The 26,541-nt window shown below is 46.6% G+C and overlaps 1 protein-coding gene across 1 annotated transcript in view; it reads right to left on the reverse strand.

Moving 5' to 3' along the window:
* Window positions 1-26,541, reverse strand: part of SHANK1 (SH3 and multiple ankyrin repeat domains 1) — a 2,604,687-nt gene that overhangs the window by 54,197 nt on the left and 2,523,949 nt on the right. Inside the window, exon 24 of the mRNA XM_069605116.1 lies at window positions 2,390-4,997. Within this exon, the coding sequence (XP_069461217.1) occupies window positions 2,390-4,997 (2,608 nt within the window). The remainder of the gene's footprint in view (window positions 1-2,389; window positions 4,998-26,541) is intronic.

A 26,541-nucleotide genomic window follows, 5' to 3' on the forward strand; every position in this document is an offset into this window, starting at 1 on the left:
TGCATGCTTTACAATTCTAGGATTGTCTGCTATGTTTGATGTTAGTAGGAAACCTGGGGAGTGTCATCATCTTGCTCCTCAAAAATACGCTCAAATGTCAAATTTGTGACAGCATGTCCCTGCGCGTATAGAAATAACCGTTGGGTTCTTACGGCTCAGAGACAGGATCTTAAATGAGTCTCCGCCGAACTGCAGCTTTCTCTGATGGTTTTAATGCCGTGGTCAGCGCCGTGGATTTCGAAGGGGTCATTGGCACAACTTCTGATTGCATTGGATCCAGAGACAATGAGGGTGACAAAGTCAGAGGCACTGGCACCTTGTAGTCTTTTTTATTACACTGGTGCCGGAGCTCAGAGGCATGTAGGAGCAGTGATGGCTCCTTTTGATTTTTTAATCTTGTGATGAAAGTGTCTTTTGTGCACTTTCAGGTGCCTTTTGGAATATTTTTTCCATGGAGGACCTAAGCGCCCCCCATTCCTCCATTCAGAAAAACTCCAAATTGTGGTTTCTTGGGCACCAAACAGAGCCCTTTGTGTTTCCTCAAAGAGGAGGACGAGTGCATTCTCAAGGATGAAGAGCGGCTCCTTGAATGGTGACGTCACTTCTTTTTCTCCTTTTTCTTTTCCTCTAGAATGGCGATCTGAGAATTCGGGGCTCAGAGACAATTTTGGAGAACTCTTCTTTGGTATATCGACTTTTGATTTAACAGGGGATCAATTTCGACTAGGCCATGCAAGCCTTTCGTTCAAAGCCTTTTGGTGTCTCTGTCTGGCATGATTCACACTTCTCTGTATTGTGGTCCTTCCCTAGACACAAAAAACACAAGTAGTGGGGATCGGTTTCAGACATTGACAGACAAAATGTTTTAGAGGCCTAGAAGCCCAATTATTTTTGTGTCATAATGTTATGAATAATTGTCTCATCTGAATGTCTCATGTTCAGATGTGCGTTGCAGCGGGAAAAAAGGTACTTTAGAAAATGGTGCAGGTGGTTCCATACTTGCACGCCAATGATGCCATCTTGGAAGTAAGATAACACGTGCACTGCGGGTTCAAATCCCAACCCCGTGCTTAGAAACCACTCGCTGGTATTAAGCATGTTATAAATGAACAATAAAATAAAATAAATAAACAAGAGGAAAGAGTTGAAGATGGAGCCAAACTGGGTCACCTGCTGGTTGAAAAAGGTTTTCTAGTGCCAACTTTGTAGACTGTGATATTTCAAAGATGAGGACTCTGTGGGAGGAATGTACCCATTAGAAAATCTATGTGTGATTATGTCTGTGTAACAGTGTGTCTCTGATTGTGGCACTGTAAATGTGCCCCTTTGTATTTTGTGTAGCTTGCAGCTGTTATGATCATCTAGTTTCCCTAATTAGTTCAGGCCCAAAAGCATGAAGCTCTGATGCATTTATTTCCCTGTTGAGTAATTTCTATTCTAGAGTAGTCAACATTGGTGAAGAGGCTACAGTAATGGCTTCCAAAAACCACACTGGCTGCTCCAGTCCAACCATTAGTAAAAGAATGCGCCAAAAGGGTAGTTTAACATATTTCTTTGTCTCAATGAAGCACATGTAGGTGCGTTTTAACACATATTTTGAGAGTATTACAACTTTAAATGCGCTCAAGTTGCCCTTCTGATCCAGACCCAGCATCACCTTTGATCCAGAGTTAAGCCCCTTTATTCTAGCGACTTCAGCTTTCCCTCTAATTCTGACTTAAATTCCGCCCCTGAACCTGAGCTTACCTCTCCACTAATCTTGTCTCTGTCTATCCTGTGATCTTGCCTCCAGAACCCTATAAACCCTATTGCCAGATCCTCTTGGATTATCACTTGAATTAAGCTTTGCTCTGATCTAGATTTCTTTTACACTTCTGCTATATCGTTAAGACTGTACCTCGATTAAACCTTCTTTCCCTTCTGACTCAACCATCAGGTACTTCTATGAATAAAGCTTAAGTATACTTTATATTCCAGACTCCACATTGCTCTTTTATTCATACTTCAGCCCTTCAATCACCTTCTCTTCTGAACTTCAGTTTCACCCCTCTCATAAGGACTTCATTGTTGCCTCTGTAGTTGTCTCTACAGCTTCCTTCTCCTGCCTCTTGATGCTTCTACGATCTTTGATCCCAGCTCAAAATCTAAACTGTGGACACAATTCTGACCTTGTTGCCAGTTAGTTTCTCATTTTATTATGACTTCACCCATTTCGTCTCACAATCCTTGCATCAGTTCCCCTTCTTATCTTGACACCAGTTGCACTCTGATATTGACTCAAATTCCCCTTTCATGCTGCCTCATGGTTCGTTATCAATATGCTTTGCATTCTCCCCTTAATCCTAACCTTCATATTCCCCAATTATTGTAAAGTGTCCATGACCATTACCTGTGCCTGTGGAGAGAGCTGGGCCTGTCTGATGAGAAGGATACTGCTGAGTCGGGAGGCCGAGACCAGGAGACTCCACTCATCTGCTGTAACTTTGAGCTCAGCTCATTCATGATGCTGGATTTCATGTTGGAGTTGGCTATGACCTTTCCCTGCGAACAGTCTTCCCATGGTAATGTTGGAGACTTCCGCAGAGATTCCTTTGAGGGCTCTGGAAGGGTGCCAAGTGAAGTCCCCATGGGTGATGGTAGCGTGAATAGGTTTTCGGTGCATGGGGCAATAGAAATGGTTGTACTGGTGGCAGTGATGGGATCCCTGAGTGCTGCTGGGAGTCTGCTTGGGAACATTCTTGTTCTGATCTTTGTTTGTAAATGAGTCTTTTCAGCCCCAAAAGCTTGTCCATCTAGATATGTGATGTAGGTATCAAGCAACTCAGTACCTTCCGTAGAGAGGCCAGACATGCTGGAGAGTGTGGAAACACTGCTGATGGTCTCTAAATGGTGATCGCTACTGCTCCGGCTATCAATCTCCTCAATTCCAGAATCAATTACTGTCTCTGTGGTGTCTGATGCTGGGATTTGAATGGCTGATACTACTGATGAAAAGTTGACATGAGGTTCTTTGGGTTCAGGAGCCCCCTGTGTTAAGGTAGCCACTTCACTGTCATATGAAGTGAGACTTGAAGTGGTGGAGTCTAAGTTGGGGGTAGTGACAGAGTCAGGTGGTGGAGGAGGAACAGGAGGTGGAATTGTAGTCTCTGCACACGTTGTGCCCGGAGGAGACTCTGATTTGTCAAAGCTGTTTGAGAACTCTAGTGGTGGAGGAAGGGGTTCTGTGAAGAGGAAATCATCGTCCACATCAATTGAAGGTGCTGGAGGGGGAAGGACTAGAAGTGGAAGGCCATTCTCCTCTTTGCTGCATTCATGATGGGTAGAGTTCCTACCAGAGAAGGTAGGATGTGATGTTGAAGTTGTGGGTGACAGCACTTCCCGCCTTTCCTCATTGCCAACTGTGCTCTTATTGTCATCCTCTTCTTCTGATTTGTTCCTGCAGTTCTCCATGAAGCGCACATGCAGCTCTATCTTCTCATTCTCCTCACCACGCTCCTTCCATGATTTTCCACGTTCTATAACCTGGTTCAGTAGGTGTCGTGATGGACTCTGACGAGGGCTCCCTTCAGATTTCTTCTCTGCACTTGGTGACACCATAGAGGGTTTGTATTCTAGCTCTCGCCTTTGCCCAGATCCCCATAGCCGGAGAGGAGGACCACCATGGGAATCATTAAGGGATCTAGGTGTCTCCCCAAAACGAGGGGATGATGGTCGAGATTTCCTTTCCTCAATTTCACCCCTACTCTGCTGCTGGGATTCCTTCAAGGCCCTTTCTCTGGCAGCCAATGCAAGACCGAGAGGTGAATTGGGGTCCAAGACCTTTCCTGTCAAAGGATGAATTAGGGTACTGGTCACACTCCCAGCCGGGCTGATACTGGACAAGGTTGGGCCACTGGAGTGAGCTTGGATTTGTGGTATGAAGGTTGAACACACAGTGCTAAAGGCGCTAGTGGTAGTGGAACCATAGACTTTGCCCGTTTTTGGCTGGTATGTGAAGCCAGTGGCAATGCCAATGCTCCCAGGATGTCCAAAGTTGGCAGGAACATTCAAGTGCATATAGGGCTCGTTGGCAAACATGCCCTCATCAATGGATTTTGAATGCTTGAGTCTGGGTGCAGGCGTGGGCTCAGGTTCCTCGTCTGGTAAATCAGTGGACAAAAACAGTGCTGATTTGCGTCTGGCTTCATTATACCATTCTCTGTCTCGACGTGCTGCTCCCACGATTGCGGCACCAAACTGGCTGGTGAAGTCAATGTTATCTCTCAGCTGCAGGGATGGGATAGGATCAGGTTGAATCTCAGCCTCCATGCTGCTCCCTTGGCTGCTTCGGCCACTACTGCTAGTAGAAGGGGCCTTGATTATGATAGTGGGGATAGGAATGGAGTTTTTTTCTTGCTGCTGCTGTTGCTGCTGTTTTGGCTGCTGATGGTGATGATGATGATGATGATGCTGTTTCTGATATTGTTGCTGCTGCTGTTGTTGTTGTTGCTGTTCATCCTCTACTTTCACCTGTTTCACCAATCCTTTTCTGCGTGCAGCCTTTGCTGGCACATACATGGCCGTGCTGGCCGCCCTAGCGGGTAGGTTGAAATAGCGGACCTCTTGTGGCTGACTCCTCCAGCTCCTCATAGAAGACTGTGCTGCCATACCCATGCGGGGTTGCTCTTCAGGACCCTGGTCTGAATCTTGATGGTAAAGCTGGACCTTTTCTCGCCGTTGCGGTTGTTGTTGCTGCTTTTGTTCTATGATTTGCTGGTCAAAGTGGCTAGGGTCCTGGCGCAGCGAGGGTGAGTAGGATCTAGGCTCAGTGCTGGGACTGAAGGGGGACCTGGCAGTTGGTCCAACACGGGCAGTGGGAGAAGGGGCAGTATTGTAGGGTGGCTCTGGGGGCGATGTGGTAGGTGGAGGTGGGATGTCCTCTGAGCTTGGCACAGACAGACTGCGGGTGAACTTCATGACAGGAGCAGAAAGAAACGGCTTCTCCTCATCGCCGGTTCCTATAAGAAACAAAATTCTGGTTAAAATCAACATAAACAAACATCAGAGGCAAAACAATGCAAGGCTGACTGACCTAAAGAAAAATGGAAATGTTACTTGCCTGTAATAAAAGTACTACATTTAGGGTATCTCCTTCAAAGCCATGAACTTAGAATAGTTCTGTGCTCCAGACCAGATCCAAAACACCTTTTTTTAAAGGAGATATTTTTCTTTTGTTACAGAAAATAAACAAATTAGCAAATTTTGAGCAAGGTCTTCAGATAAAATGCCCTCTGCCATCTAAGGTTTTAGAAGGCACTTAAGGACTCTCAGAATAATCATATTCAGAAAATTAATCTTAATTGAAATCTCAGCCTGCAAGCACAATCTGTAGTACAATAAATGGGGACATGGCTGGTCAAGTTATTAATCTAGGGATGGTAACTTTGTTAGAGAACTATTGTTACAGGTTAGACCCTTTAACATGTCCTTCCATCTCAATCATGGAATCCTACCCAGATTCACAACATTAGAAAACATCCCATATCAGCAGCCTCAAAGTGGAGGAGGAATAGAATGATGTGGTGATGGTAGCTACCATAAAGATGAGCAGGATCTACAGTAAACATTTATTGTTCGACATGTATTTATTAGGGTTAAATACATAGTTGGGCCAAATCAAGAAAAATGCAACATAAAAGTCTAGTGGCATACGAAAAATGCCTTCTCGATGCTTGGAATAGTTCAAGGCCATCAGGTAACAAAGTTCAGTCTCCGTTTTCTCCCTGGGTGGATGATCAGTGCACCATCACTCATAGTCCTGTGGGGTTTGAGTGTGCCGCATACATCTTTCCTTGGTTCACTGTATCTGGTCCTCTGCTTATCGTCCTTGACACGGAAAGTCCCCTCTTCTGGGGTGTTTTACCCAGAAGTGTGCCCACACATTAGGCCTGGGCAAAGGAAGAAGTTGGGTTTTGCTAATATTAAAAAAAAAACCTAGAGCTTCCACCAAGAGGAAGGTAATCTGAGTGGACCTAGAATTTGTGCTTCTATTCTTTCACCATGTCTCCGTCTAGACTGTCTAGGTCCTAGACTGCCTTGCAATTTGCAATATGTTTTCTCTGCTATGTTGTGACTTATCCTCGTACTAGGGGAACATCTTGTATCCCTTTCATTCTCTCCTTTTAATCCTGTCTCTCCTTATCCATCTCCTTGATTTTCCGCCACATGCTCAACTCAAATCTCCACCTTCCTTATATCAACCATCATCAAGGGTGGAACAAGCCCTCTCCTGACCTATTTCTCACTCTCCTTCAGTGGTTCACTAAAGACCCCATAGCATCGCCTTCAATCCTCCCTCTTCTCTCTGGCGGCACCTTTACCCTCCTTCTAAGGCCTCCTTTCAGCCACTTTCCTCTCCTTTATTTCTCCTTAAACTCCTGCTATTTCTTCCAACCTCCTTCTCTTCTCTCTACAATCTCCTCCAGCTTCCTTTTGGTACCACCTTCCCACCTTCTTTGTCACTCCAATCTGTCTTCCAACCTCCACTTTCTGCTCACCTTAGTCACCTCTGACTGCCTCTCTCCAATCTTCACCTGCTGCTCCATCTCTACCTACTTTATTCTTCTTCCTCTGACGTCCTCCTTCTACATCTCTGCCTCTGCCTCACTGCACCACCAACCACTTCTGCCACTCCATCGCCATATTCATATACACTCGCTTCAATCCAGACACCTATGGGTTTTAGCGGAAAGTAGCCCCCTGCCCAGGTCCGCCAACAACAGGAGTGTTTACATCTGTCTGATAATTAATACAGTACACAGATTGATGTAGCATGAGTTGGGAATTTAATTCACCTGTCTGTTATTGGAAAACAAAACTCTTGGCCACTCCTTAGACTTAGGCCTCTTTAGGCTTGTCTGTCATCTTGGTTTCCATAATTGTAATTCTGACACTGCCAGGTGGACTGTGTTCAGAGAGGTAATAACCACATGGGTCACGCAGTGACTAGATTGTACAGAATGACCCTGGCACGCTCCTGCTTGCAATAGGAGGTTCAGTCAGATGTACACTTACTTTGCCCACTGCGGGTGACCTCACATGAATGTGAAGGCATGCCTGAATAACAGTGCTCTGCTTCTCCACATAGGTTGTGAGATTTTAAAGGGAAAGCCCACAGGTGAACATCCCTATAGTGACAGTGCTCTGCCACAGCTCTGGAGAAAGATGGTGCAATATGGGGGGGTCCCCCATATACCTTCTACCGTCCTAATTTCACAGCTATAATTGAACCTTTCGTCCGGCTGCAACAAAGCAGCTTCTCATCAGACTCGCAATTAAGCGTTTAACAGTGGTGCTCTAATCTCTGCTGTCGCAATGTACGAACAATATTTGGGAAATGATGATCACTAGTTCTCCACTAAACACTTGACAGACTCAGACTGAATACCTACTCTGTTGGAACTGCCGATTTGTCGCATACATCACGGGAAGTTGGTTTTGCAGCCTTTGCACGTGTGCATTTATCAACTGATGACTAAACTGAAAGTAGATTTGAACTCGCTGCACTTTGATCGGAACCGCACCAAACAAAGAGAATACAAGCTCTGATAGCACAGACAGGATTCTGATATAACTAATTCGCCCTGATGACGACCCATGTGGGTTGAAACACGTGTAGGCGGGCAGTTTATAGTTTTGGCGGGCAGTTTAAGTCCTGGAATAAATACTTTTGCTTATGGATAAACATGTATTTGAGTAATGTTTCAGCCTTACTAATGGACAGTTAAATACCAGGTTGTGAGCATGGCTGATGAGGGAAACCACGCTTACCATATTGTACCTATCCAGTTGGTAGTGAGAAACCAACTGTTCCCCACTTCTGCTGCTCCTGATGATTTATCTCAATCACCTCTAAAAAAGTAAATAGGTTAGTTGTGCACATCCCATACAAGGTTTCTCACACACCACTTTCCTAGGATGAGCGTAAGCACTCAGAATCTGGCAATATCTCTGTACCCTCCTGTGTGCACCCGCAGAACATTGCACTAAAGCACCCCAAGGATCAGGCCTCATTGATCTGGTCTAGACCTACTATTGATGCTATTAATCGACAAATAGCTACAAAAAACCCTGATACCCTCAAAACATGTGAGGGGTCTTATTTAAGGGTGGCATTGTAGCAATAGAGAAAAGTGTGTAACTTCTGGTAAGATCAAAGGTCCTACAATGGCTGACTTAACATCGGTAACAATGTATAATGTCCCCAGACAACCCCCTAATACTTTTAAGTTGCAGGCTTCTCTGACAAATAAATGTATACACTGCATCAGGAGGGTTAAGGGCTTTACTTCTATCATTAGGAAGGATATCGTTAAATGTGCTCGCACAAACATTCCAAATAGTATCCATGATTGCAAAGAAATCTTTTTTACCAGCAGGCAACTGACAGATGGGCTCCTGGCCATTGATTTCTGGACTTTCCCGCTTCCAGGGTCCTCAATTGTTCTACGAGGAGATCCACCAGTACAGGAAGTGGTGGTGGGTAGGCAAGAGAGTGGCCAGGAAGATGGTAGGAGATCCCTCTGGGCTATTGATTCTAATCCTGCGTTTTTTTACTATTAACAGGAGAGTGGTAGGTGGTAGTTTGCCTGTGGATGGGGGGGACTCGAGGGGGGTGGATTGAATCATTCTAGGCATTGCGCCAGCTAATACGACAGCACCTTCTAAATTGATCTCCTGGAACATCGCAGGATCCAAAAGCACTTAGAGGCCACCAACTGGTGCAAATTTATAAGGGAGTTTCAGCTTATTTTTATGCAAAAGAATTGAGCTTTGGACAGATCGAAATGCAGGGGTCTCAATCATTTGGGTGCCGCACAGAAGATTCCCAGAGGCAGACCTAGTGGTGGCCTGCTTGCATGGGTTGATTTCAGTTTAAATTGGAAGGTTGAATACACACAGTAGACTTGCAATATCGTGTAACCTCAAACTCTATTGGCCAATATAGCCTATTATTTTACATCTACAGTCGAACAAGCTCAATACAATCTAGAGTTGGTTACATCTTGGGATTAGGCTGATTGGGATAATACGTATGTTGTGGTCGCAGGGGATCTTAATATTCAAAGAGAACCATTGTCCAAGCATGAAGGCTTAATGGAAGACAAGGAAGAAGCCTGGGGAATACCATCTTTAATTGCTCCTCGACCAATTAGGGCTCATCGCCTCGCTTTGGATACATCTCACACTTTGTACGAGCTGGAGCCAAGACCATGCAATGGGCGTTGCATTCATGATCAACCAGCTGGAAACATGTTTTTCGGTCCGATGGACATCTCCCTCATTGATTACATCTTCATCTTGGCCAGGGTTTGGGAAAAGATCTTTACATTTGAGGTTTAGAAAAAGTCTGAAAGCAAACATAGGCTGTTAGCAATAACATTTTCATTCATACAAAATCATGATGTCGCAGTTGGGCCAGATTCACACAACCAGGCCATTTCTGTCATGGGACACTCTTGTATATCTGTTAAATGGGCAAGGCTAATGGACGGGATATCAAACCTGTGCTTTATGAAGCAGCCTTGCCACATATTGAATATTTCTGCTCACAGCGGACCCAAGATTCTAATGTTATAAGGGCTTTTGAGAGGATGATTGGTTGCATTATACCTTTTGTAACATGCTTCAAGCTAGCAGTTAAAATGCATTCTATTCCCAAGTGGCTCTGGTTTGACCATCAATGCATACAGGCCAAGCATGCCCTGGGGGCTAGTCTGTCTTCTGGGCCACCTGAAACAAGATGTCAGTGCACTCTAGTAGAGCAAATTAAAAGAAGATAATTAGACAGAAAAAAGATCTGTTTCATGATGTCAGCAATGACAGTTGTGATGTCATCTTTGAGGTCCTGGTTGTTAGTCTTAGCAGTGCACAGTGGTGGCGTGAGTTATGGTTGCTTAGCTCACAATATAACTGGTGAATTTCTGAGGTTTTTTCATTTTCACTGGTAACCATAACGTCCCGTTAACAATGTTTTTTCAGTGAATTTCATGGGTTTTTACCAGTGCATGCAAATTTCCTAAAACTTACTGATATCATACTTACCCCAAAAAAGCAACATTGTTGTCCAAGTTAGAAAGTTTCACCTTAAAACTCTGCCATTTCCGACCTTCTAGCACTATTTTTCACACTTATATACACTTTTTGCAACTTGTCCCACTGTTTTTACGTTCATCGACGTCTGACGCCATCACAGACTTTACAGACAGTCTCACGTGACCATGTGCACGCATCATGACATTTTCATGAACGCGTCTGCACTTCGTGATCAGGTTCATGCTTTGCAGACAGTTCAGGACTGCACTTTCTGCTTATTGTTACTCATTATCCATTAACAATCTAGTACAGAGCACATACTTGGAAGAATATTAGCAAAACTGGCATTTATTTTACAAATGGCATCAGCTATTGCTATCCCTCCTCCCCAAGAGCCACCACCACCACCAGCTGGAGGACCTACACACAACAAAAAAAAGTGCAGTACTTCCAAAGACAATGAAGAGGACCAAGAAGATGAGATAGAGGAAGTGCCTACCTCTAGCATCCAGAGAGAATCATGGGTGTGGCAGTTCTTTACCACTGTTGGGAATGTACCAAAGGCTAAAGCTGCCAAAGTGAAATGCACTGAGTCAATCGCGGGCTACCTCGACAGTACTCCTATGGGACCACCTCCAGGCGCCACCACACCCAATCCAACCAAAGCAATGCTCTCAGAAAGGTTGTTCCTTTCTTAGCAAGTAGTAGGCTGTCTTCCTCCACCTCATCTTCCTCAACCAATACTGTAACCACACAGCCTACTTCTATGGGACACACAATCTCACCAGCTACCTTGCCAGCAATAAAAGAGGCTGCTGATGCATATCTTTCAAAGACAACAGTCCTCTGTATATACTGCAACATGCCATTCTGCAGACAGGGGAATTCTTCGAAGTGGTTTTGAAGCTGTAGTCAAGAAGCATGAGAAACATTGTCCCCCTACCTTAGATGTAACACAAACATGCAACTTCTTCCACCTGTTCTCCTGCCCCTCCATATTAGTTTTTGGTGACTCTTGTCTCATTTCCCTGTTACAGGGATATTATGGTTAAGTTGCACTAATAAAAACCTATGAAAATTCAATGAACCAACTCTGTTAAAGGGACGTTATTGTTACAAGTAAAACCGAAACCCCCCAGAACTTCGCCAGTTATGGTAATCTAAGCTACCATAACTTGCGCCACCATCGTGCACTGCTAAGACTAACACCCAGGACATGAAAGATGACATCACAAATGGCATTGACGACATCACTGATGACATCACATATTACGATAATTGTTTTAAACAGTCCCTGTAAGGGATTGAGTTTATAATGTTGGAAACATGACATGAGGGGTGATTGGCAGAGCTATCATGAACTACTTCATGTATTAAATAATGTACTCATGTAAACAACTCATTACATTCTAGTGTTATTGTTAATAGCGGAACCCAATCGTAAATAAATATAGGCAATGGTTGCAGCATGCACCATAGAAGTACAATATGTTTAATCTGGTAATTTCCAATAGTAAAATAATAAATGCTACCTTATGAGAGTTTTGAGTAATGTTAAACATGGAATAAATAGGTAACAATTGAAAACCTACTACAAACTTGTGTTAGTAAAAAAAATACATATAAAAACGCACAATGTAGACAAATTAGAGGCACATACAGGGAAACTAAAGTAAGCAACAAAGAAAGAACAGCACCAAACATGATAATAACATTAGAGTTAATCATCATGTACACAAATTAATTGTATGTTTGAGGCGTGCCTATTGCCCCATGTGTGTGCACTATGAGCTCAGATTAAACTCTAAGGAAAGTACTTTAAGAACATATAAAAAGGTTAATGTGTAGATATATAGCACCTTTTACATTTTGGAAATTCCTATTGTCAAAAAAACAAAAAACTAGCCTAATCATGTCAATAAACAAAAAAGAGTGGGCCAGATTTGTTAGTGATGGCATCAATGACATTTGGGATGTCATCTTTCATGTCCTGCGTGTTAGTCTTAGCAGTGCACGGTGGTGGCGTGAGTTAAGGTTGCTTAGCTCACAATATAACGTGATTTTCTGAGGTTTTTTCATTTTCACTTGTAACCATAATGTCCCTTTAACAACGTTTTTCATTGAATTTCATAGGTTTTTTATTAGTGCAACTTAACCATAACGTCCCTTTAACAAAGTTTTTTCAGTGAATTTCATAGGTTTTTATTAGTGGAACTTACCAATAACGTCCCTTTAACAATGTTTTTTCAGTGAATTTCATGGGTTTTTACCAGTGCATGCTAATTTAATAAAACTTACTAATATCATATTTACCCCAAAAAAGCAACATTTTTGTCCAATTTAGAAAGTTTCACCTTAAAACTCTGCCATTTCCCACCTTCTAGCACTATTTTTCACACTTATATACACTTTTTGCAACTTGTCCCACTGTTTTTACATTCATCGACGTCCGCAGACGTCTGACGCCATCACAGACTTTACAGACAGTCTCACGTGACCTCACGCACGCATCATGACATTTTCATGAACGCGTCTGCACTTCGTGATCAGGTGCATGCTTTGCGGACAGTTCAGGACTGCACTTTCTGCTTATTGTTACTCATTATCCATTAACAATCTAGTACAGAGCACATACTTGGAAGAATATTAGCAAAACTGGCATTTATTTTACAAATGGCATCAGCTATTGCTATCCCTCCTCTCCAAGAGCCGCCACCACCACCAGCTGGAGGACCTACACACAACAAAAAAAAGTGCAGTACTTCCAAAGACAATGAAGAGGACCAAGAAGATGAGATAGAGGAAGTGCCTACCACTAGCACCCAGAGAGAATCATGGGCTTACGCTGAAGTGATGGCAACCAAGGAGACCACCTCCTATTTGAGGAATTTGAGATTCCCAGTCACCACAGGTTCAAACGGCCTATGACAAAGCGCATTGAGCACCACATTGAGGTCCCATTTTGCCTGAGGAGGCTTGACAGGAAGAAAAAGATGTAGCAGGCCCTTGAAATGTCATTTTATAACAGGGTTTTTGAGGGTTAAGGAAGAAGAATCGGGTGTTCAATTATGCACCGATAGCTGACAGTTATGTACGACAAGAGTACATATGAATTCCCTTGCATGCAAGTCAGAGAGAAAGGAAAGGACACTATCCACTGATGCCTGACATGGGTCAATCTTTTTGTTTACACACCAGTGACAGAGGCATACCCATTTTCCCTTGTACTGTGCATGCATAGAAGGTTTGCGCATTCTGTATAATATGCATATTATCATCAGATAGATTGAACTGCACCAGTGATCCAATCTCAGGAACCAGGGCGCTAAGTTGAGAGATTGTGGGGAGGGATGGCACATTTGTCGATTGTTCCGGTGAAGGAGATTGGAAATCTCCAGCAACTGAATTGGCAGAGAGATTGACAGAGTCTTTAGCTCCGAAAACCAGAACATGGCTGGTCACCAAGGTGCTATAAACACGACTGTTCAGTCTTTCGCTTCCCTACATTGCAGCAAAACACAATGGGCCTCATTGCGAGTTTGGAGGCAGCCATGCCCTTAATAAGGGCATGGCTGCCTTCAAACTCGGCTCCGTGTCCCGCAAAAAGGGACTTACCGGGCCATTCCGACCTTGGAGGGCCCGGTAAATCCCTTTCAAGGGACCCGGACCCATACATCCCCATTCCCATTTGGGCCCCATAGGGCTCAATGGAAATGGGGAGGATGCCAACAACAGACCCGTTAATGAAGGGCCCGTTGTTAGCATCCTGGTCTGCTAGCGGGTCCTGCTAAGGATTCCTGGTCTGACCAGATGTCCTCAGTGAGACCCGCTGCAGACCTCATAATAGGGCGGCCTGGAATTAACAGTGCCGGACCCTTACCGGCACTGTTCATTCCGCGGCCGCCAGCCTCCTAATGAGGCCCAATGAATCAAAGGGAGAGGTGGGAAAGCTGACGCCAACACTAGATCCCACGCGATCTCTAGGGCATATCCCAAGAAGCCTGAGCAGGGCATACAGAGGAAGTTTCTTGTTGCTGTGGGTCACAAACAGGTCTATCCTCGGGGGTCTCCCACACACTGAAGAGATGGAAGAGAACTTGATTGTTTAATTCCCATTCGTGGTTTGCCAAAGACCGGCGGCTAAGGGAATTGGCTCTTGTGTTCTGTTGGCCCGGGATGTCCACTGCTTGAAGCTATATTCCTTTTTGTACAACCCATTCTCATATTTGTATGTTTACCTCAATTAGGGGAAGGGACCTGGTCCCCCCTGCTTGTTTACATACAACATTGTAATATATCCTGATGCAAACTACTCTGTTGGTGATGCTGGACTGGAAAGCTATCAGTGCCAAAAAAATGGCCAGCAATTTGAGATAGTTGCTGGTCCAAAGGAGACCATAGGTCAAACACTTCAAGGTGGCCCAACTTAGCTCCCCAACCCAAAGAGAGGAATCCGATGTTAACGTGACATGAGGGGACAGCTCCGAAAAAGAAGGTCCCCTATAAAAGGCTGGAGTAGTCTGAGCACTACTTGAGGTCCGGTATCATCTCTGGAGTCACTAGAATCAATTGAGAGTCTGGATCCATCACCTGAGACGAGTTCTGTCTCAGAGCCAACTGTGTACGCCTCCTTTTTAACCTTAGTAGGGGAAGATCTAAGACACATGAGGCCATCAAACCAGAAGCATCTGGAACCACCATGCCAACATGTGAGTGGAATTTGGAAAAAGGGTACATGTTTGAATCAGACCCTTATCCTTTCTTACTTTATAAAAATCTTGGCCATTGTTGTGTTCCAGTGGAAACCTAAGAAGATCTGAAAATGGGCCTTCTACCTGGTCGACCATGCCATTCTTGTCGACCAGTTGAAGGGTCTATCAGGCTGCTCCTACTTGGCATCTGATTGGATTGCCTCCTTTCTCGGCCCTGCAGCTGCTAGAGTTGAAGTTGAGGAAGCCCAATCCTCCCTGGATATCATCAAGGCTGGTGTCCCACAGGGATCTTTTATATCACCTTCCCTTTTCAATGTCTACATAAGACCATTATTGGATCTGCTGGACTGCTTGGGTGTCCGGTACGTCAACTATGGAGATGACACTCAGGTCGTCATTGAGGTATCAGGCAATTATGCCCAAGACTCTGAGACTATAAACAGTGTATATGCAGCAATTCAGTCCTGGATGGTCGTCAATTCTTTAGCGCTCAACAACAATAAGATAGAGCTTCTTATTGTGGCTAATGGGCCACGATTAAAGAAACTGGATGTTTCATATAAAAGCTTTGACATTGGCAACAACTGAATTATGGCTACGAACTGTGTTAAAAACGTGGACGTCCATTTAGACGCAGAACTGAGTATGAAGTCCCATGGTTTGCATGCTCGGTTATCCTGCGGATATGTATTTAGGCTTCTTAATCAAATCAGACCGTTTATCTCAGTCAATAATAGATCAAAACTGGCGTCGGCCTTAGTGAACTCGAAACTTGACTACTGCAACAGTTTGTTAATTGGGACACTGAAGGGTAATCTTCAGTCACTTCAAACTACCTAGAATAGTGCTGTGCAAGCGGTTTTTGGTCTTTATAAATAAGACCATATCACAGACTCTAGAAGAGCACTACATTGGGTGCCTGTTAGGCAAAGGATTATTCATAAAATCTTAACCTACTCTGATAGATGCTGGACCTTTACTTCTCCTTCCTACCTTTCTAAACGACTCATCCTTTTAGGCAACTTCGATCCATTGACTAGTATGAATTCAAACAACCTCGGTTTAGGCTTGCCAAATTTGGGATTGCAAGCTTCTCAGTGCAGGCCCCCAGAGAATGGAACACACTCCCACTGACAATGAGAACCTCCAGATTGCTGTTTGCGTTTAAGAGGGTGGTAAAAACTTATGCCAGGATAAATGTTCTTAATCAATCTGTTGCTCTTCTCCACTTCTGACTTTGGTTTCTTTGTTTGTATTGTCTGTTTTTTGATGTGCGCCCTGAGGCCTATTGGCATGTGGCGCGAAATGAGAAATAAATAATAATAATACTACTACTACTACTACTACTAATAATAATAATAATAATATTGAGGGAACATCATGGAAGACTTCCTCCAGTTTACTGATAACCCCAGGCTTAATAGAAGCTGTAGTAACATTTGCGTTTGGGAAGCTGCTTTCAGGGGACAGCGACATCTGAGGAGCCAGACGTCCAAATAAGAATAGACATGGACTCCCCAAAGCCTGGGAAAAGCTGCTATTACCACCATCATTTTGGTAAAGACTCTTGGCACCAAGCTCAGTCCAAACGGAAGGACTTGGTACTGGAAATATTTGTTCACTGCAAAAAAACAGAGATATTTGCTGAGGCCATATCGGAATGTGAAGACCTGCATCCTGAAGATCCACTACAAAGAGCCAATCGTCTTTTACCAGAGGCGAGGGGATCTCTGCAGGTACGAACTTCTTGAATTTTTCCTGGGGAATGTGGATATTGAATTCAGACAGGTCTAAAATAGTGTGCAGGCCAGCCTGGTTGGATTTTGCCACTGTAAATATGCAGAAGTGGAATCCCCTGCCCTCTTCCGCTGGAAATGAAAGTTACTCACTGTAGTGACTAGAGTACTCATAGTCCATAGTCCCCTTTCCTCCATCCTTGTGGGCGTCCCCCAACATGGGGGCGTGAACCTTTGGCAGCGAAAACATTGAGCTTCCCCATTAAATTTAGAACAAAGCATGGGGGCGTGGCCTTGGGCGTGGGAACACCCTGCCAAGGCCCGCCCTCTGGTGCCTCACCTCAGTCCCCTTTGAACACATCAGATGCTTCGATACATAGCTACTCTTAGTACATATTATCCCTTGGCATACTAACGGGGGAAGGCAGTGGGATGTATGGAGGAAAGGGGACTATGAGTACTCTAGACACAAAGGTGAGTAACTTTGATTACTCATAAGTCCTGTCCTCTTTCCTCCATCCTTGTGGGTGATTCCACTGAACAGGAATATAGGGTGGAGCTGTGATAACCTGCCTCATATCTAGGATGAAGCAAAAAGGTTCATCAGGACCACCTGACCAAACTCTGCATTGGGCCTGAAGCTGGTGTCCAGTGAGTAGTGCTTACAGAAGGCCGACGAAGTGGCCCAAGTAGCCACCTTGCTGATGACATCCCAAGAAGCATGTTTTTGAAACGCGACGGCCATGGCCTTGGCTCTGACTGCCTGGGCATGAATCCCTTCAGAAACAGGTTTGCCCATGGCCATGTACACCTCAGAAATGGCCTGAAACATCCAACGGGTGATGGTAGCCTTGGAAGTCTGAGATTCGGGGGAGGAGCCCCCAAAAGTCACGAACAACGCCTCAGAGTTCTTGAATGATTTTGTCTAAGAGAGATAAAACTTGAGGACCCTCTTGAGGTCCAAGGAATGCAGGTCCATCTCTGCCTCAGACTGCAGGTTCGGGAAGAAAACCAGCAGGCAGATATCTTGATTCAGATGAAATGGAGAGACCACCTTGGGCAAGAAGTTTGGGTGAGTGCGCAAGAGGACCTTGTCGCTGCGAAACGTGGTGAAGGGCTCGCACAAGGACAATGCCTGCAGGTCACTAACCCTGCACGTAGAGGTGAGAGCCACCAGAAAAACTGTCTTTTTTTTTAAAAAATGTATTTTTGTTCAGAGAGAGGTACAACAAGACCAAACTGGCCAGCGGCTAGCAATCCCAGCATGAAATAACAACATAGATGAACATTTACTGTATACACTACACATTTGCACATTGTTTGACAGTACTAGAGCGGTCACGATGGATTGTCCTCTTCATCAGATAACATATTACATAGATAGAGTCTGAATAGCGACCATATGTCTTTGGGGCGGCATCTCGATGGCAATGTGATAATAAATTGTTCTTCAAGTTCATTAACCATCGACCGGTCTTTCAAGAAGTCCAGTCGCCTGGGAGGATCTATGGACTTCCAACATTTCAGTATATTTCGTTTCGCAACCACACATGCTAAATTAAACAATCGTCTAGTGGTAGTTGCAGCCTTACCAATATCCCCAAAAAGGTATTTCAGTGGGGAAGGTGTAGCAGGTATTGCTGTAATGTCTTCCAGAATCTCTGCCACCTCCCCCCAGAATTTAGTTATCGGCGGGCAAGCCCAATACATGTGATAGGAGTCTGCGTTAGGGGCATCACATTTAGGGCATTTTCCCGTGTGGCCTTGCACAAACTTAGCTAACTTGGCTGGGGTGTAATGCAACTGGTTCAGAACTTTAAACTGAATGAGACGTAGCCCTGAGTTCATGGATACACATTTAGTCAACTGTCAATATCTCAACCATGTGGTTTCACCCAGCTCCACACCCAGATCTCGTTCCCAGGTCCCTTTAATGGTATTGCATGGCTTGGAGTGGGTCTGAACAATGCTGTATAGTGCAGACAGACTTTTCCTGTGTCTCCCTGGTTCCGTCATGGCTGCAATACATTTGTGTGTGGGTGGCTCTTCTGGGAAGGAGGGCCATTTGGCGGCAAAGGCAGATTTCATCCTGTGAAACTGAAATCGCTTAAGGTGATCCCCACCCACTGCCCCGACAAAATCCTCCAATGGAAAGTATCTCCCTTCCGGGAACATGTCTCGCATTCAAAATTGCTTCTGTGGGTCCCAGGTACCATGGAGTGCCTTATCAAATGTGGGGCTTATGCCCGGGAAGTTCCACAATGGCACCTCCGGGTCGTACGGGGTTGTAATGGCAAGTCTCTTATATATCCTGGCCCATGCACACGCAGTGGCGCTTACAGGATCATATTTGCACGTGACCTTCCGATTAAGGTCAAACATAAGCGCTTGCAGTTCTAAGGGGGATGCCGCAAACCTTTCCAGGGTAATGTGTGGTGCCGTGTCCTCTGGGTCGAACCAGTGTCTCGCGAAGTGTGCCTGTGACGTTAGGTAATAAAGTTCAAAGTCTGGTGCTGCAATCCCACCTTTTGCAAAGGGTTCTGTCATTTTGGACCACTTCAATCTGGGCGTTTTCCCTCCCCATACAAATGTAGTGGTGAGCGTATTGAGTTTGGTAAAGAATGTTCTGCCCGACCACATCGGTATGTTGCAAAAAAGGTATAGGAGTTTGGGTAGCACTAACATCTTAAGTAACGATGTTCGCCCATATAGGGATAGAGGGAGCTTGTTCCAGACTTGTAGTTTAATTGTTAGGCATTGTAGGAGTTCACCATGATTTTCTGCGAGCAATGTACTCCCGTCTCTGGATACCCTGATCCCCAAATAACGGATGTGTGTTGGCGACCATTTGAATCCCTGTGTGTCTGACATATCTGTAGTTTTAGGTGTAAGCGGGAACAGTTCTGACTTGGAAACATTAACCCTGTACCCCGAGTATTCAGGGGACCTCGTAACCTCAGCCATAACTGGCGCTAGATATACCTCCGGGTTCCTAATATATAGTAGGGTATCATCCGCATATAGGGAAATGATTTGTGGTCTCCCTGTCATACGAAGACCTCTACATGCATGGTTTTGTCGGACGTATTCAGCCATGGGTTCTATTGTAAGTGCAAAAAGGATAGGGGAGAAGGGGCAGCCCTGTCTGGTGCCTCTACCCAGGCGAAACAGGGATGACATGGTTTGATTAGTTAGTACCTTCGCTCCCGGGCAAGTATACAGTAACCTGACACAGTTAACAAAGTATCTTCCCAACCCAAATCTCTCAAGGACCTGAAAAAAATAGACCCAGGAGACAGAGTCAAAAGCTTTCTCTGCATCAAGGGACGCTGCCACTGCATCCGCCGCTGGGTCTATCTGTGGCTTCACTCCAAAGAGTCTGCGCAGATTAAGAGCAGTGGACCTCGTTGGTATAAAGCCAGCCTGGTCGGGATGCACCAATATAGGCATATAGGGCAGGAGCTTGGTAGCTAGGACCTTTGCGAAAATCTTTGCGTCGGTATTAATGAGTGAGAGGGCTCTGTATGACCCCATGTCCTGAGGGGGTCTACGGAGTTTAAGAAAGACCATTATCACTGCCTCTCGCCTAGTGTCTAGCAGTATGCCGCACTCCATCGCCTCTTCCCATACTTTCAGTAAGACAGGGGCTAGTATGTCATGGAACTCTCTTTATAATTCGGCACCTAGACGGTCGGGACCGGGGGCTTTACCTGATGTCAATGCTTTCATTGCCTCTGTAATTTCCTCTAGTGATATGGGGGTATCTAATATCATGCGTGTCTCCGGAGTCAAGGTTGGGAGATCAATCTCGTCCAGATACTCCACTATTTCTTCTTTAGTTTTGGTGTCCCTATTGGATTATAGTGATTTATAGAATGCAGCAAACATATCATTAATTTCTTGGTCCCCATTGACTATGTTGCCACTAGGTGTCTGGATTGTCGCTATCGGGGGATGGCCGTGTTCGGCCTTAAGCATCCAGGCTAGGAATCTCCCTGCTTTATTGCTTTCCCAGTATCTACGAGCTCGGACCGGGGCAGCCATGTATTGTACCTCCCTTGCAGCAAGTTTATTAAATTCTGCCAATGTATTGTGAATATCCAGAAGGGCCTCTTTACTATGTGTACAGGTGTATTCGAACTCCGGAAGCTCCAGTTTGGCCTCCATTGTGTCCAGCTCTTGCCTAACTGCCTTCAGTAGACCCGTAGTTTTGGCCATAATTGCGCCCCGTACCCATACTTTAAATGTTTCCCACAATGTAGCGCTCTGGTCTACTGACCCCTCATTTAGTTGAAAAAATTCCTCTATTTCAGTGCGCAGTGATTCGCAAAAGTTAGGGTCTCTAAGTAGAACAGGGGACATTTTCCAGCGTCTGGCCCTCAGGGCAGCTTCGCCGATACACAAAGTAATTGACACAGGGGAGTGATCTGAGAGGGTACGGGGGTACATCTCGCAGTGCTGGACCATATTCGTGAGTGTTGAACTGATAAGCCAGTAATCAATTCGAGATTCAGAGTCATGCACTGATGAATAGAAAGTGAAGCTCTGTTCTTGGGGATGTAATTCTCGCCAGATGTCTACCATGGTCATCTGTTGCATTATTTGTCGTATAGCTAATGCGGTTTTGGTCAAGGTTCTATGAGAAGTTGTAGACCTGTCGAGGGTCGTGTCAAGGATCGTATTGAAATCTCCTCCCCAAATCACTGCTGCATCGTCAGCTTCAACCAACATGTTATATATAGCATTGTAGAATTCAGGGTCTTCTATGTTGGGGCCATACGTGTTAACTATAACCATGTTCCGTCCCGCCAACTCCCCTCAGATTATAACATATCTCCCTTGTGCGTCAGTTTCAGCGTCCTGGACACGAACGCCCAGATTCGGATGTATTAGGGTTAGGACCCCTCTGGATTGGGAGGAATATTCCGTATAATATCGCAATACGCCCCATCTGGGGAGAAAATTGGAACAGACCTGCCCCAGTGTGTGAGTTTCTTGCAGTAACACGATCTGGGGGTTATGTCTGGTTATGTATGCTGCAATTTTCCTGGCCTTAATCGGGTTGTTTAGGCCCCGGATATTCCATGAAAGAAGTTTAACAGTTACCCCCCTGTCACCCAGTAACATGGTATTGTGTTACTATCAATGTGTGAAGTGATCCGCTTACGCCACCAACCTTAACAGTTGAATCCAATGCAACCCGTCTCTGCATTTTAGAACTCTTGCCAACCGTGGCAAAACTTTGCACACTACCCCCACCCCCGCCCGCATCATCAACCCCAACCCAATGATGTAACCCTTTCCCCATAACCTTTGGAACTTTCCTGAGGGTCGCTAGTTGCAGTCGCAGGGCATCCATCAGTAGAGGCTCACGACCCCACACTTTTCAAACCATATCAGTTGGAGCCGTTGCTCTCGGGAAAGACGTTTCACAGCTTGAGTAAGTATGTTTCCGTAAATCCATTTCAGTCGGCTGAGTCCGGGACTTCGTCTCCCGGTCGTGGTGGCCTGTTCCGATCTCGTGGATGTTCATTGGGAGGAATGGGGATGGACGCCTCAATGTACGCTATGGCTTCTGCAGGAGTCTCAAAGAAATGCGACCTGCCTCCATGTTGAATCTGTAGTTTCGCCGGGAAGATAAGGGCGTATGGGACATGACGCAATCTCAGAAGCTTTTTGGCTTGTTCATAGGATCTGCGTTGCATTTGCAGGGAGCCTTTTTCCCTTGAAAGTGTTAGGATCACATCCCTGTCCCTTTAGTTCAGGAGGCGCACAATAACCGTGCGCGGTGGCGCCCCAGGCTTGGGTGTCGGCGCTAGGGAGCGATGAGCTCTCTCAACAAGAAGGTGGTTAGAAAAGGATTCCGTGCCCAGAAGAGTTTTCAAAAGGACCTCTACTTGTCGCTCCATCGGACCCTTGCAGAAGGATTCTGGAATGCCGACAATACGGATATTGTTTCTTCTAGATCGAGATTCCAGGTCATCGCATTTTGCTTGAGTCTTACGCAGTTCCCCTTTCAGCTGTGCTATGTCTCGACCATGTTGTGTTATCACGTCTTCATTTCTGCTGATTCTGTTCTCAGCTTCTGTAACGCAATTGCTCTCCTTGTCCACTCTAGCCTTAAGGGAGCTGATAGTTGAGACAATATCGTCCAGCTTGACGTTCACTGCCAGGAAGCCGTTCTGTACCATGGTCATTAGGCGGTCTTCTCTGTCGTCATGTTCAATCACAGCAGGATCGTCATCCCCCAGGGTTATGGCAGCTGGTGTCCCCTGAGGTTGGGAGCTGGCATAAGAGTCCATTGGGCCAGTTTTGTTCACACCCGTGCTTTTTTTCTCGTTGCGACCCATGTGTCACCTGTGCACAGCAAGGGTCGTTGTCGCGGGTCAGGCCAGTCGTCCACACATGATTGGTATAGCCCGTACAGAACAACGTCAATGCCTACATTGTGCAATCTGTTGGGTACCAGTACACCAAATCTTATGTTACGTATATGATGTTGCCACAAGGATCCACGGTTGTTCTGCTGGGAGGAAGTGCTCCCCACGGAGCTGTCCCATTGTGTATATCGGATTTTTATCCGTGGTAGCTGCAGGCGAGGGCCGCGTCTGTTGTAAGAGCGGTTAACCAGAGTATTAAATTGGATTGAGGCCGAGCTCAGGCTGCTGCGTATGCTGGTTCAGGTATTGTGCAGCTAGTGGTGGCAGTGGTCTCGTACTGGTCACACTTGGGAGTGTGTTTCGGATTCCTATAGGTGGTAGCTGCAGGCTAGGAGCGGGTAGCTTGGACATTCAACTGAATTGAGGCTGAGCTCGGGTCAAAGCACATACTGGTTCTGGTCCTTTGCAGCAAGTGGTGATGGCGTTCCTGTCTTTTTGATGTCACAAGTCTTCGTATTAGAGCTTCACCGCCATCACCATCAGCCCGTCCCCACACAGGCACACAGCGGTCCACTGACTTATGGCTTGCCACCTCCCACGTTCGTACACCGCGCCCCGGTCTTCGTGGCGCTGGACGCCCAACTCACTGGCGTGACCAGAACTCGGCGCAATCCGGCCAGTTGCGTCGGGGGGCCCCCCTGCTACGGATCTCAAACGTCCTCCGGTAGCGTGGGCTGTGTTGAGGGGTCAATAGAGTCTTGTGTGGGCCCCCTCAGTGGCGACCAGCGATGGGGCGGTGCCCTCTGGAAAACCCACTCCGATACTTGCAGGAATAGTACAGTGCCCAGTACACTTCACGGACGTATTGTGACCTCCCACGTTAGCACTGTCTCTGAATGGCAGCCAGTACAGAAAGGAATGTTTTAAAACACTTTACTTCGTGACACAGCCAATGTCTCTGGGTCCGCACGCTTTTACATCTCTCACCTGCTCTCGCAACGTCGGACGAGGGCTGGCTCGGCGGCAGGCCCGAGGCCTGGGTCGGCTGGGGCCCTGCGTGAAAGATGGTGTGACGACCCAGTCGTTATCCGGGAGGTGGGCCGGACCCACAGACCATCTCGCATCCACCCAGGGTCCTGATGTCTACACAAGCGGTCCGCCCCGGGCCCGTGCTATGGGGCTGCACCGCGGTGATCGGCGCTACTCCCCCTCACGGCCTTGTGCTGATGGCAATGCCTCGGTCTGGCGTATGATTCTCCTGGAGCCCTGGGGCGGCCCGCGGTCGACTGGATAAGCCGTTAGTCCAAAGGGAGCTGTGAACTCCCCCGCGCCTCTGCGGTTTTGAGCAGGATTTGCACACGATGTGCAGCAGGAGTACGGGAAACAAACGGTGTAGTAGTTTCTTCTCTCTGCGGCTCCAAAAAGGATTTATTTATATATAGGATGTTCGTGGGATCGGAGCGCTCCAATCAGGCGGCCATCTTAGTTGCGCGCAACAGCGCCCCCCTAGCAAAACTGTCTTTAATGTCACCAAGCAGATGTCCACAGAGGACACCAGCTCTGAAGGCTTGTGCTGGAAAGCTGCAAGAACCACATTGAGGTCCCAAACCGGGTGCGGCCTATGCACCGGCAAAAAAAGCCTAGACAACCCCTTAAGGTGGGCCTTAACCACTGGGCTGGCTGCAGAAAACACGTGCTCCGGGGAATTCTTGTAAGCTCCAATGGCCGCCAAGTAGATGTGGCAAGTATCCACCTGAATTCCAGAATGATCCAGGTCTGCTGAAAAAGCCAGTACGTCATCCAGAGGACAGGTGACAGGGTCCAGACCCTTGTCGCAAGCTCAATGGCAGAATCTAGTGCATTTACTCTTATACTGGCACCGAGTTGAGGGCCCCCTGGCCTGCTGAATTATGTCCCAGTTGTCATCCGAAAATCGAGCATGTTCAAGCCTCATCTGGTCAGGAACCAGGCCGCCAGCGCCAGCTTGGCCGGGTCCATATGTTCCACCGTCCCACCCTGCTGCATCAGGAATCCCATGCTGAAGATCTGAAGATGGACGGGACCCTGGGAGCACAACTACTACAGATCCGAAAACCAGGGTCTTGAAGGCTAGTGGGGGGCCATTAGGATGATACTGCAACCCACCGAAGCCCAAAACTTGCAGAGGGCCCACTGGAGCAGGGGGGTGGGCGGGAACACATTACACCTGCGGCCGTGCCAACAGAACTGGAAGGCATCTTCCATAGGCTGTGGATCCCGTCCTGCTCATGAAGCAAACTGCGGGCACTTCTAATTCAGAAGGGATGTGAACAAATCAAGGTCCACGAACCCCCAACGCTGGAGCAGGGGAAACAAGGAGTCGGTGTGCAGCTCCCACTTATAGGCGTTGAACCCCAAGTGACTCAACTTGTCCGCTTCTGCATTGCTGTCCCCGGGAGGTGGACAGCTGAAATCCAAATCTCCTCCATCAGGGCCCATTCCCATATCGATACAGCCTCCATGCAGAGGAGGGGGAATGGGTGCAACCCTGCATGTTCAGGTAAAACATTGTGGTAGAATTGTATGTCCTGACCAGAACCGACCTGTCCATGGTGAGGGCCAAAAATGCCCTGAGGGCCAGTCCCACTGCCCCCAGCTCAAGCAGATTTATATGCAGAGGGATTCCGTCCTGGACCAAGCTCCATGAATTGCATAGCCCTCCAGAGTAGGTCCCCAGCTGGGAAGGGAGGAGTCTGTCATCACCAACAGGGTGGGCTCCGGTCAGGTGAACAGGGCTCCCACTGAAACAACGCCCTCCATCAGCCACCAGCAAAGATCGGGCAGTAGGAGCGGTGCTATTGGGATCCTGTCTGACTGAGACCCCGGCTCCTGAAGGGCCACCAGATGGAGCTGGAGGCGCCTCATCTTGATGTGGGCGTGCTGTACAGTGAGCACGCAGGAGGCCATCAGGCCCAGAATGTGCTCGCACCACCATGCCAAGGTGGTTGTGTTGGCCAGAAAAGTGCCCCACTGCATTACAGAGGGACGGAAGCCTCTTGGGCATAGGGAACACCCACAGAACACTAGTGTTCCAACGCACCCCTAGGAAGACCAGTTCCTAACTTAGGCACAACTGTGACTTCCTCTGGTTGATTGAGAACCCCACCTGATGAAGGATATCGGCCAATCTTTGGCAGGACTGTACTACCCCTTTGGGTGACCACACCCTCACCAGCCAGTTGTCCAAGTAAGGGTACAGATGATGGCCCTCCAAGCAGAGAAAGCTTGCCACAGTGTTCATCAGATTTGTGAAGACATGAGGGGCTGAGTTCAGGCCAAAGGGAAGCACTCTGTACTGAAAGTGGTACGGCAACATTGTGAACCGCAAAAACTTCTGATGAGGCTGGTAGATGGGAACATGCAGGTACGCATCCTTGAGGTCCAGGGAACACATCCAGCCCCCTTCACACAGAGAATCAGTTATGTGTGCGGGAGTAATCATCTTGAAGCGTTCTAGCGATAAAGACCGATTTAGAAATGACAGGTCCAGGACAACCCTCAGGCCAGCCTTGGGTACCGCAAAAAAAATCCCCTGTCTACTACAAGAGGAACCACTATTGCCTGCATCTCCAAGAGCGAAAGGCCCTCCTGATTGATGAA

The sequence above is a fragment of the Ambystoma mexicanum genome, chromosome 1p, assembly GCF_040938575.1.
Source record: "Ambystoma mexicanum isolate Mex_15411 chromosome 1p, UKY_AmexF1_1, whole genome shotgun sequence".
Taxonomy (NCBI): Eukaryota; Metazoa; Chordata; class Amphibia; order Caudata; family Ambystomatidae; genus Ambystoma; species Ambystoma mexicanum.